The sequence below is a fragment of the Antennarius striatus genome, chromosome 9 (genome assembly GCF_040054535.1).
Source record: "Antennarius striatus isolate MH-2024 chromosome 9, ASM4005453v1, whole genome shotgun sequence".
Lineage (NCBI taxonomy): Eukaryota > Metazoa > Chordata > Actinopteri > Lophiiformes > Antennariidae > Antennarius > Antennarius striatus.
Genome location: NC_090784.1, coordinates 14,834,464 through 14,846,867, shown reverse-complemented (window position 1 = coordinate 14,846,867; position 12,404 = coordinate 14,834,464). Strand labels below are relative to the sequence as shown.

Genomic DNA, 12,404 nt, shown 5'->3' with positions numbered 1-12,404 from the left:
GGTGTCATGGTGACATTTACAAAATAACTTCAAATATACAGTAGATAGACATGTAACATACAAGCATTATCATTAAAAGTCCTGGAACAGAAGATGGCACTGGGGTTCCTAGGTGGGAGACAGGGACTACATTATTTTATATTAAGTTGTGAGAAAGCCTGAAACAGTAAAAATACACTTTATTGATCCGGAAGGAAATTTGGATCATGCATCAAAAATGTACATACGGAACTGCAAAATCAATGATGGCAAAAAAAACGCAATTATAAACTTTGCGTTTATAATGTTCCTCAGTTCATATACAGTGTATGTGTTTGGAGGTATTATTTACATGAGGGTTATCTGAAAGGCACACCTTTTACATTCTGATGTTTTCTTTATTAAGGAGGGAGGACATGGGGTCCATCGTTTCCAACCCAATTTTCAAATTTGAATTCATTGGACCACAGAACAGCTTTCCATTTTGCCTGACTATTTAAAATGAACTTTGGCCCAGACACCAGCATTTTGGATCATGTACATATGGACTCTTCTTTGCAGGATACATCTTTAACTTGCAAACTACGAGCATCCAGTGTTGACCTTTGACCTTAAACTTGCAATTTCCCTGATTCTCCAAATAATGTAATTATATTGTACATTTTTTTTTTTTTACATAGGAGAGACTGTATCTCTCTGAAATGCTCCAACTTTTCTTTTCAGAGGTAATGCCATCATCAAACCTAAATAATAGTTATGGGTTTCTAACATTTGCAAATCTTCTGTTTTAATATATATTAAAGATGGCATTCTTACTCTTTTTTTGGAATTTGGGTTGTTTGTAGAATTAAGTTGACTGTACCAGTTAATAATTTGGTGAAGTAAAAACTTGTCTTTGTTTCAAGTTGATTAATCTCCAACAGAACTTTATTCTATCATCATGAAATTGAACAAATAAACATAAACCAAAACTGTCAAATGAGATATAAAACATCTTTATTAATGAATGTATAAACAGTTCAAATACAAAAGTCTGTCACCCAGAACCATAACTGACACTAAACATTTACACTATGAAATACACAGCAGGATCATTTTCATATCAGAAATCTTTCATCCACCAGACTCTTGCTGACAAGGTTTTTCCTTCCAAAAGTGTCACGGATCAAGCGAAATATCTGTAACGATTGAAATGTTTTCAACATATGTACTTTTTTCAAGCAGTGATTGTAACATAGTGGACACACACCAATGACTTACCATCTGCTGTAAATACGTAAGCACAGCTGCAAGCACAAAGCTTTGAGATCCAAGGTCGACGATGCAGAAAAACAAAGTGTCAAAGATCAGTAGTGTGGCCTCATTCCCATAAAACAGCACATTACTGAAGGAGTGGCCTTTGTCTGTGGACGGAAATGCAAACAAGCATTATACAGTACAGAATATACAGTACACAGACAAATATGGTTGAATAAACCGGTAAACCAATCAGTTTGATATTACCATTGTAAAAGATGCTTCTGTCGCTAGGTTCTAGGAACTCCATTCCTATTATTCTCTCAAACATCAGTTTGTCCTTCACGATATACTCCATGTCAGGATGTGCCTGTGGTGAGTAATGGAACATGAGAGAAGGAATAGATATCTCTGTCTAGATACAAAATTGATCAACAAAAATGACTTTAATGACTGCAATCAAAACAAATTCTGGTATATTATATATGGTATATTTATGTGCAGTTGTACGAACACGGTCGAGCATCAATTGCAGGAAGTGGTTCATGGTGTAGTAGGCTTTGATTTTCTGTTCAAACTGGTGAGTTGAGTTTGTGTTCACCAGCAATGATAGCCCGCCCCTCTTGAAAGAAAGAAAATGAGCAATCTTCACTTCAATATGAGAAATACTTCTTTTTCTATTGGTTTGTTATATGAGGGCAAATGCAGGAACAATAGAACAAGCACACACCCTGTTGAACAGCTCTCGAATCCTCTCATGATGAGATGCCAGACAGTTAGTGAGAGACACTTGAAAAGTCTGCATGTCTGTGTTATGGAGCAGACCTCTCTGAGGACAAAGGGATTCCTTGACCAAGGAAATAAATGTGGAGAAATAAATGGTATATATTATGAAATAAAAATTATTAAAAATATCCAGCAACAATTAATAAGGTGCAGTTTGTTTTTAAACGTACAGCCTCTCTCTTCAGATTATTGTTCATTTCCTCCATGTTGGTATCAGCAAATCCATGTACTGAACGTCCATGGATGTAGTAGCCAAAACAACGGTGACTCAGCAGCAGGACGGAAATCTGCATACGACAATGGATACAATACTCCAATACACCAGTGCATACATGTGAAACATTCCAGACAAACAACAAGATATGTACATACTTACATTACTGACAGAGCAAAGATCAACAAACTGACGGATTTTGTCCTCCACAAAGTGCTCGTGGAACACAGTGAAGTAAATCACCTGCATAAATAAATTATTATTTACAGGAGCATCAACGCATCCATTGACTTTTTTCCTCATTTCTTGAATAGACAGGAAGCTCAAATGGAAAGAGAGGGAAAATGGAGATAAGATTTAACATTCAGTCAGACTCACCTGCAGAAGACCAATGCAGAGCCACAGCGTGGCCGTCAGACCATAACGCAGAATCCGGCTGTACGAAGGAGTGTATGCATGTGAGGAGCGCTCTAGAGTTGGCCAGGGGTCCCTCAGGGCCAGATTAGAGAAATCCAGTACCTGAAAAATGTAGGATGACATGCATTAAAGGGGTCCTATTATGAAAAACACATTTTTCAGGTCTCTACATATACATAGTAGTCCTCCCTAACCCTACCAAAACCTACAATCTGGAAAACAAATGCTTCCTGCGCCAATCAAAATTTGGAATCTTTTGGAATTCATGGCTGGACAGAATCAAAACTATCAGATTCATAAAGCGGCAAATGTGACGTCACAAGCGGGGTGGAATTAACCTATCCTGAGTCATATTTTATTATCCACCCGGATAAAGGCGTGGTCATCCCCAGGTGGAGTTCATTCGGGCTACGGTAGAATTGTGTGTTAACGACTTGGCTCAGAGCTGAACACTGAAAGTTCCTCACAAGCTGGTGAAGTCAGCTAGCATTTGGCTAACTAGTTGGGTTCACTTCAGTCGCGCGTGTGTGTGTGTCTGCTTAAGTTGTATCTTTAGTGTCATCGCGAACACAACTGTGTGTATCCAAAGCGACAACACCGCAAATTAACAAACAGTTATTCACAAGAGAGGAAAAACCTGAGAAAAATTAGAGCGAAATACGTAGTTACGAAGTTTTTGACAGCTGAATGACATGAATTAAAAAAGCATAATATGGGACCTTTAAAGACGAACGGGTTTATAGCAAAAGCTGCAAAGCTGCAAAAATTGTGTTTCTATATTACTATGAGATGTACCTCAAGAAAGAATAGCACAGCCATGACCTGAAAAGTTGGACTGATCTTGCGGATGGTTTGCATCTCGTTCCATTCATTTGCCACAATGTAGGTCCTCCAGATGGTGACAGAAGGGGACTTGTTTTGTTGTTTTGAATCACCACTAGCTTAAACAGGAAATGTAATGAATTTAAACAAACGGATCATTACTTTTGGCAAAAACAACAAAATACATGCTGCAAGTAATTATGTTTGTACCTGGAATAGTCCTGTTTCCACTGCTTCGAGGCCTCTCCCAGTCAATAAAGAATATATCAACTGACACTTGAAGCACCAGCTTGTGGAGGAACTGGATAGCCTGGATATTAAAACCGCTATTAAAAACACTATTTTGTCAGTATTCTGAATAAGACCACACCATCTAGCTTTCAAAAGCAATTATGCTCAATAACACAGGTTTTCAGTGTTGGTGTCTGACCTTGAGAGCGAAAGCACAAGCAATTAATGTCACAAACTGATCCTCCTGAGACGGAAGTGGTGGCAGTACTGCTGCAAACATTTGAGCCTAGACACACAAAAGCAAATGAATCACAGCTAAATAGAAATATTGTTCAAAAATGTTCATGCGAAGAAGGCAAAGCGGAAATAAGTTATTGTAAAAAAAAATCTATGCAAAAGATACAAAAATTTTTTGTTTGCGCATGGAAAAGAAATAAAGTTATCATGCCTGGTCTAAACAGTGAAGAACTTTAGACCAGGCATAAAAGTAATAATAAATAAAATAAAAATAATAAAGAGAAACCTTACCTTAAACAAGATGAGCCAGTAAAGCCCACTTCCCACAGTAACAATGAAGAAAACATTGGCCAGATCTCCAGCATAAAATAACAAAAATTTCAGCATAGTCTGAGGCAGAAGGAGGGGGGGTTACCACCAATTCTTAACTTAAATTTGAAGATACTTGAATTATGACATTTTAAAGGTGTAATACCTCCACATCAATAAGCGGCGAACCAATCCTCCTCTTCCAACTGACTGTCTTCAGCAGAGAACACAGCACAGCTAAACCACCCATCACACCGAGAGCAGTCTGTGAACACAAAAAGTTGATCAGACCCACAGTTTATGCTGTATCACGTTATTATTTTTTATTATTACTACTAAATTAACAGTGATGCACAAGAAAGGCTCTCTTTCATCTCAGATAAATAATTAATCATTACTTCCACTTACATCCGTCATTGTACGAGTGTCACTCTGATCCATCTCATATTCCACAGCAAATGTTGCCTAGAAGCAGATAAATGAGTTCAATGCATGAGTAAATTAATAGCATGAAATAAAGCAGAGCTAAAGTAGACCTGATGCACTTCACTTCAACAAAACACCAGCTAAAGGCTACTAATTTCTAATTTCAGAAATAGAAAAGTTGGTGTGTTTGTCCGTACACCAGTGTTGTGAGGACCAATTTCAAATGTACACCACTGTACTAAGGATGCTGCTGCCTCGAAGAGACAGTCTGGCCTGGCCTCACTTCTACAGAGTTTCTTTGAAACCCATGGACACACACATAAAGGCACTGTCGCTAATCCATACACCATGACTGGTTGTGGTTTGTACAGCCTTCTCTTCCATATACTGTACGAGAAGCAAACAGTCTGGCTGGCCAATAAAATCCGACAAGACTCCTCACACACTCTACAATCCTCCTTAGAATGACTCCCTCACAACAGCGTATCCATTGCTGCGGCTGTAGGAAACTGAGGAGGAAAGCTACCTTTATTCCCAAAGATTTATTCCCAACCCCCTAAACTCCTGCTGAATCTCTCTATGGTTTCTGTGTTTACCTGGAAAAAGATTAACTGTATACCTCTTCATATTTACACTGTTTAAGTTAAATTATTATTATTAACAAGGTTTTGAACTAAGTTTTGAACTAACTAGGTTTGAGACTAACTAGGTTTTGAACTAACTAGTTTTTGAACTAACTAGGTTTTAAAACTAACTAGGTTTTGAACTACTGTATCTACGTTTTAAACTAACTAGTTTTTAAACCAACTCACTAGATTTTAAACTAACTAGTTTTTCCACTAACTAGGTTTTGAACTAACTAAACAACTAACTAGGTTTTAAATTGACTAACTAGGTCTTGAACTACAGTTTTTTTTAACTAACTTGCAGTGGCATCAACTACACCCCTCTGCTACCGACATAATAAACTTGTCATTAGTTACACACAGCAGCAGCATCTGGTATGTTTGGAAGAGAAGATTGTTCTGCTTTGAGCACTGTATTTCTCCAGTTGACTCACAGACACAATCAGGGAATTCAAATCATTTGAAATCCGGCAGGGGGCGGCAGTGGCTCAGCAGCAGAGCGGGTTGTCCGATGTTCCAAGATCGACGGTTTGATTCCCGCTCCCGCCCAGTCACTCTGGAGTGTGAGCTGACAGGGAGAGGTGTCTGCTCACCTCCAGAGCACTGTCAAAGTGCCCTTGAGCAAGGCCCCGTCCCCTTTAAAAGTTGCTCATTTAAGGCGCACTATGAAGGAGCTGCCTACCACTCTACCTTCCCCTCGCCTGCATGCCCACAGGCCCCTTATATGTGTGTGTTACGGGCCTGTACACACTATATATACTGTATGCATGTACATTCTAACCTGTGTGTAGAGTGGATTCTTGATTTCTTTTCGGGTATTAATATGGTCAGTAAAAAAAAATATCCATGATTCTTTAGTTCATATAGAAAAGAAATGTCTCATCTCTGGCTTAGTAGCTCAGTAAAGCACTAAACCCAAAGTAATATTTGGAAGTGAATACATCCTCATCTGTGTCAGAGTTGAGATGAGGTAGGTTTAAGGGATTGGCTGCGATGGTTATTAGGGATATAAAGGCAATACGTACAGACAAACTGTACGTATAGTTCTACTCACAGACACAGTTTGTGTTTTCATATCTGTGACTGGTACATCTTCGTAGGTCACAGTCATCAGGGGGGGAAAAATCTTTCCTTTCTGGGCTCGTGGAACCAGTTGGAACCTAACAAACATATTTGATCAAAACACTTCACACGTCACAGACCAGCTATGAAAGGACCTGAACTATGTAAAAGCGAGATGCACATCGGTAGCCAACCTTATTTTGATACTAGTGGCAACACGAATAACTTTGGGCGGGGAATTCATGCTCCTCTCTCTTCCACTCAGCGTGTCGACAACAAACATACGTCGAGAAAGATACCAGTTTGTCATACTCTCTGCAAATAGATGAATTGCATTTTAGCAATACAAAAACAGACATTCATAACAATATCTATCCAGCAAAATGTTGCCTACATCACCACAAAAATATAGAATTTCTGGATATCTGGCTCTTCTTCTGGATGTCGTCATTTCAGTGATAAAGTTATTACAGTACCTTAATGATTTTTGTGTGTAATACTATATAGTAGATGTAGTGGTTTAACATCTTTTCTTGCTATCTTTCCTTATTAAAGAGAAGTTCTCTCTAATTAGTTGACAGTTGAAATGCAGGTACTGTACTCTTTTTTTTGTTCAGAAGATCTGTGCTTCTATATTTGACCTGGACAACATTTTGCTCAATGGATAAAATCCCACCTTGATTGATGAACCGTCCGTTGTACTGTTGGTTATAGACTAGTGTAGGCAGGGGGAGAAGTTGTCTGTTCTCTTCTCCACCAAGGTCCATAAACACATCATAGAACAGTGGCTCTGGATGGGAACTCAGCAGCTCTGCTACTGCAAGATCACACTACACACACACACACACACACACACACACAGTCTATAATACAATTCGGCGACAAAACAGAGTATCTGCTCAGTCTCTGAGGAAAAACACTCACACTTTGTTGGTATGCAGTTCCAAAGCTGAAAGCTGCTGCTTGTTTTGTGGCTGTTTCTGGACAGAGCTAAAATGGAAAAAGAGGCATCTTTTGGAATAGTCAACATTATACAGAGATTTTACTTTGTACAAATAATTTAACGAAGTGCTCCACAACCTTTTTTGTGCAATGGACCAGTTTAACATCACTTTTCAAAATAAACATTGCTCAAAATTAGATCATAAGTAAAATGCAAATAACATCGCAGGAAGTTAAGTATTCTTTCTGTGCGACTCGGTACCAATTGATCTACGGACTGGTACCGGTCCATGGCCCGAGTGTTGGGGACCATTGATGTTTTGTAAAAGAATAGTGGATAGTGATGATGATGATGCTTTGGTCAAAATAGCACTGAATGAATGAGAATCATGCAGATTTTTATACATTTTGAAATACGTAGTATTTTTTTTTGCATATTCAGATTAAATATTAGTGTTTTATCCTCATTGAATTCAAGTCCTACCTGTAAATTTCCTCCTCCTACTTGTTCCCATCTGAGGAATTCTCCTCGGACATTATAGACAGCAGCAAGTAGCTTAATGTTGGTGTTCTGCCATGTAAGCAAATTATATTGATTGTAAAACATATGCACCAGTTTACTATTTCATTTGTAGAATAATTAAGTGAGTATTAAGAGTACTGTTATAATGCTATTCTTTTCCTTGACATTTATTTCATGGTTATTTTCAGGTTCAGCACCTTCTTCGGTCCTCTGAAATAAAACCCAAGTGGAACAGGTTCAGTCTGAAGCACTCGACTGGCTAGTCCTGGTTCATCCCCATAATAGAGCCATGGTAGATTATCTCTCCTTCAAAAAGAATGAAAAAGGTGATTAATATCCATTCTAGGTGAAATAAAATTACAGCCATAATCCATACACCTTTGCCATGAGAGTGCTGATTACCAGTAGGAAATGTCTTGAGTTGAACTGAAAGCAGCTCTTGATCTGAAGATGGTGTTGAAGAGACCACAGGCATCTGTGGACAAGCTGCTAAATGAGTGCATGTTCATCACACACATGTTTCCAAGAACCTGACATGCTGTCAGGTTGGAGAAAACCTGAAATCACAAAACATGTCCATGTATAGCAACTGAAACAGTTATCAATGGCTGTGATGAGAACCAGAACTGGTTTCCTGCAAGGTTTGATAAAGAAACCTGGAATTACAAGGCAGGCTGCTGACGAGGAGTACAGGTTTTTGGAGAACCAGGCAGACTGGAGGCTGAACTTCTGAAAGGGTAACAGAGCAGAAAATAAACTGTTAATCAAAATCTACCTTCCTGAATAACAGTACAAATGACAGAGGACACTCACCAACTGAGGATAGCTGATAGTCGGATTCACATTGGTGGGGAGGCTGTTTGGAGGTAAGCATAAACCTCCTGCCTGCAGAGTCACAAATCCATATTTGATAATGTGTCTGGCACATAATGGTGTGACTGTATAATTAATCCAGAAGACTGCATGTGGGTTGAAAATTAGTCAGACTTACCTGAATGTTAGGAGGGTTACACTTGCAGGAGGTGTTAAAGAATGTAGCTTGACATGTCTCACACCTGAAAGAGAAATTCAAATTTACATAACCTACCTATTCTTTATACTCTGAGAGCATGCACTGAGTTTTAAGCCATTGGTTCTTTTTGACATATACTGCAAGAGAGTGTTAACAGAATGGGAGTTTATTTCATTGCCATATTCAATTTCTTTAAACTGAATTGAACTATACATTTAACCCAGCCTGGAAGGCCATTCAGAATATCTGGAAAGTCGTGGGCAGAAGTGCAGCCACATTAAAGACAAACAACCACACACACATACACTCACACCTATGTAGTTTATAAGATACCAATTCACCCGAAGTGCTTATGGAGGTAGGAGGAAGCGACAAATTCAATACAATCAATTAATTTATTTAGGAATGTAAGACATTCATGCAAAGACTGTCAAAAGTGATGTAAGTGGACTCAGATTTAGGGTTAATCTCTAAATCTCAAGTCAATATTATGTGATTTGTAAATGGAACAAACTGAAGTGTATTGGCCAAATTTGTGAATGGCCACGTAACACAGATAAAATAGTTTTTCCATTATGTATGGGGCGGCAGTGGCTCAGCGGTAGAGCAGACGTTCTGAAGACACATCGCCCAGCCATCGGTGGTTCGAGTCCCGCTCCCGCCAGGACATCCTCCAGAGTATGAGCTGATGGTGGGAGGTGTCAGCTCACCTCCCAGCCACTGCTGAGGCTGAGCGATGTGAGCAAGGCGCCCTTCCCTGTAAAAGCTGTTCGTTTGGGGCGTGACCCGTCACTCTGCCTCCCCCTACTGCTTGATGTGTGATGTTACTAATTGCATGTCTACAGGCCCCTAGTGTGCTGTGTTTCAGGGGCCTGTATTCAACTATGTATGTATGCATGACCTGACTCATATGTAACTACATGCAACTGTCGTGTAGAGTGAGAAAGACAATTGAGGGACAATAAAGTGGACTTTCCTTCTCAGTACTGTATTAATATTTACCTGTCTCCACTGCTGTTTGGAACAGAAAGAGCTGGAAAGCTTCCATTGCACTTTTCACACCTAGCTTCATCCAAAAGGTTTCCATGAACATCTCTCTCCACTAGAAAAAAATAACCTATATTCAGCCATTCATAATTAAAATATACAACTTTCTACATTTTTTTCTAATTGTTTTTCGTGTTCAGCACTCATCGTTGGCATTTTTTTTGTTGCTGGTGACTCACCAACAACATTTCCTGTTGGACACTGGCACGTCCCCTTATCACTGAGAACGCCTGGACAGAGAATACACCCAAACCCATCTTTAGTGACCGCCTGTAAAGAAAGACAAGTTGTTAAGAAAGTCTTGTTACAAGTGGTAACAGTAGGATGAGCAGTAAATAAGGTCATTAAAAAAGTAACCATCCATACAGGCTTATGTCTGGGACATTGTTGACAGGTAATGGCTGTCTTTTCAGTCATGAGAGTTTGGTACCCAGTTTTGCAAAGACAGCTCAGTCCTGCAGAGAGAGGAGGGTGAGTGAGAGGGAGAGTGGGAGAGAGAGAGAGAGAGAGAGAGAGAGAGAGAGAGAGAGAGAGAGAGAGAGAGAGAGAGAGAGAGAGAGAGAGAGAGAGAGAGAGAGAGAGAGAGAGAGAGAGAGAGAGAGGGAGAGAGAGAGACAGAGACAAAGAGATTTGATTTTTAAAATCATGTTTATTCATAAACGACAAATTACAAGAAAATCACGTTGACACAAAATTCAAAAGAGATCACGCAAAAAGGAATTCACATGTCAAAAACAAACAATAGTAGATTTTCAACAGTATGGTGTGTGTCCTGAACAAAGAAAACATCTAACCTTTTAACATTTATCAAAATTAAAAATATAGGTTCTAAAAAAAGCAGACTAAAATCAACACAAACAGAGAGAGAGAGAGAGAGAGAGAGAGAGAGAGAGAGAGAGAGAGAGAGAGAGAGAGAGAGAGAGAGAGAGAAAGAGAGAGAGAGAGAGATATAACCAATCAATAACACTTATTACGTTGCCAGCGTGGCGTCAGTACCATTAGATCGCGGCTGTTCCCGGGTAATAATAGTAACAGACCTGTTGTGCTCCGTCGCTGATTTGGACCACATTTCACACACGAAAGACTTGAGATATCGAAAAATTCTTCATTAGTGCAATCTGATGGAGCCTTGAATGAGACGAGGAATTGTTCACAGGTAAATGAATTGATATATAACAACAGATAGACTGTATGACATAATTTAGATATTTGGAAACCAGGTAATAGCGTCCCTGTCGCCATGGCAAGCAACAGACTTCCTTTTTACCCATAATCCTATGCTTCCTGCGTGATGACGTTGCAGCAAACTTAATGCGTGCGTTTCAAAAAGACATACAATTCACATTCAAACTGTCAGGCATAGCTTTCAAAATTAGAAAAACATTTTTTTGAAAAAAGATCTGTTCAGTGTTTTGCACATGTTTTTTTATTTGTTTCTTTATTTATTTTTATTCTTTAAATTTATCCCACTTTTGTTTTGTGTTGATAGGTCATTATTTTATTGTTGTTATTGACATCCTCTTAATGGAGGTCTGGAGAGAGAGGAATGCCAGTATTACCCCAGCCCACGATGATGTGCCCCACCTTTTATATTACAGAAAATTAAAGCACAACAGATCTGTTTCACATCTCCTCCGATCCTTATGCCATCTCCAAAATAATAAAGTAGTAATAATAAATGTAAAGGGCCATCTAAGGTCCACTCAAAGAAAAATATTATGTTTTGTTGTGTGTACAACTATTCAAATATCTGATGCTTGCCATTCATTTGTTAGCATGTTTGAGTTATTCTAGAATTAGCTAAAATGTTTTGTCTCACATCTCAAGAAAAAAAAGAAAATAAACAAAGTCTGATATTATTATTTTATTGTGGAATTGGGTTCCCACTAGTTATATTTGATTTGTAAAGCACATTTCATCCTTAAGAATATCAGAGTGCTATTTAATGTATGATGTGATAAAACATGAAGATAATGCTGATTTATATTTGACATTGTACAGTTAAGCTGGGAGAAAGCAAGCAGTGATGCCAATAGAACACAAAAAGAGTGGCGCAAGAGGGTTAGGGAATACAGAAAAAGATTGAGGGAAGACTCAGAGAGGTACAAAGAATATTTAAAGAGGAAAATAGAACGAAACAAGAAGCGAACGGAAAAAGGTCAAATCTATCAGTGATTTATCTGGCAAGGAGCAAAAGGAGGTAAGAAGATCATGGCGAAAAAGACAGCAAAATCACAGGACATTGGTGAATTGGAGAGATGGATAGATTGTGCATGGCTTCCACGTCCCCAAATCTCAGCGTGCACAAGCTCTGCTGTGGAATTTCATCTACCAGAAGTTATGAATCTCAAGAACCCTATGCATTGCAGACAACAAGGCTGCTGAATTTGGTAAAAAGTAATGCAAAGTCACAACTTGCCTTTGTTACAATTTGAAATGAACAAAGAAACATAAACCAAAACTGTCAAATGAGACATAAAATATCTTTATTAATCAATGGACAACTTCAACAGTACAAAAACAAAAGTCTGTCAA

At 38.7% G+C, this 12,404-nt stretch overlaps 1 protein-coding gene across 1 annotated transcript; it reads right to left on the bottom strand.

Moving 5' to 3' along the window:
* Positions 1–964: 964 nt before the first annotated feature.
* Positions 965–11,118, bottom strand: LOC137601355 (meckelin-like). The gene is made up of 28 exons (XM_068323507.1): positions 10,907–11,118; positions 10,236–10,324; positions 10,049–10,139; positions 9,825–9,924; positions 8,802–8,865; positions 8,624–8,695; positions 8,477–8,539; positions 8,213–8,367; positions 8,008–8,116; positions 7,772–7,858; positions 7,270–7,335; positions 7,022–7,175; positions 6,540–6,660; positions 6,338–6,443; positions 4,640–4,696; positions 4,398–4,496; positions 4,214–4,312; positions 3,885–3,971; positions 3,665–3,764; positions 3,428–3,573; positions 2,594–2,734; positions 2,378–2,458; positions 2,172–2,288; positions 1,946–2,062; positions 1,730–1,837; positions 1,483–1,585; positions 1,240–1,382; positions 965–1,157 (listed from the first exon to the last, which is right to left on the bottom strand). Exons 1-28 carry the CDS (start codon positions 11,109–11,111, stop codon positions 1,077–1,079), a joined length of 2,961 nt encoding a protein of 986 aa, XP_068179608.1. The 5' UTR covers positions 11,112–11,118; the 3' UTR covers positions 965–1,076.
* Between the last annotated feature and the right edge of the window lie 1,286 nt (positions 11,119–12,404).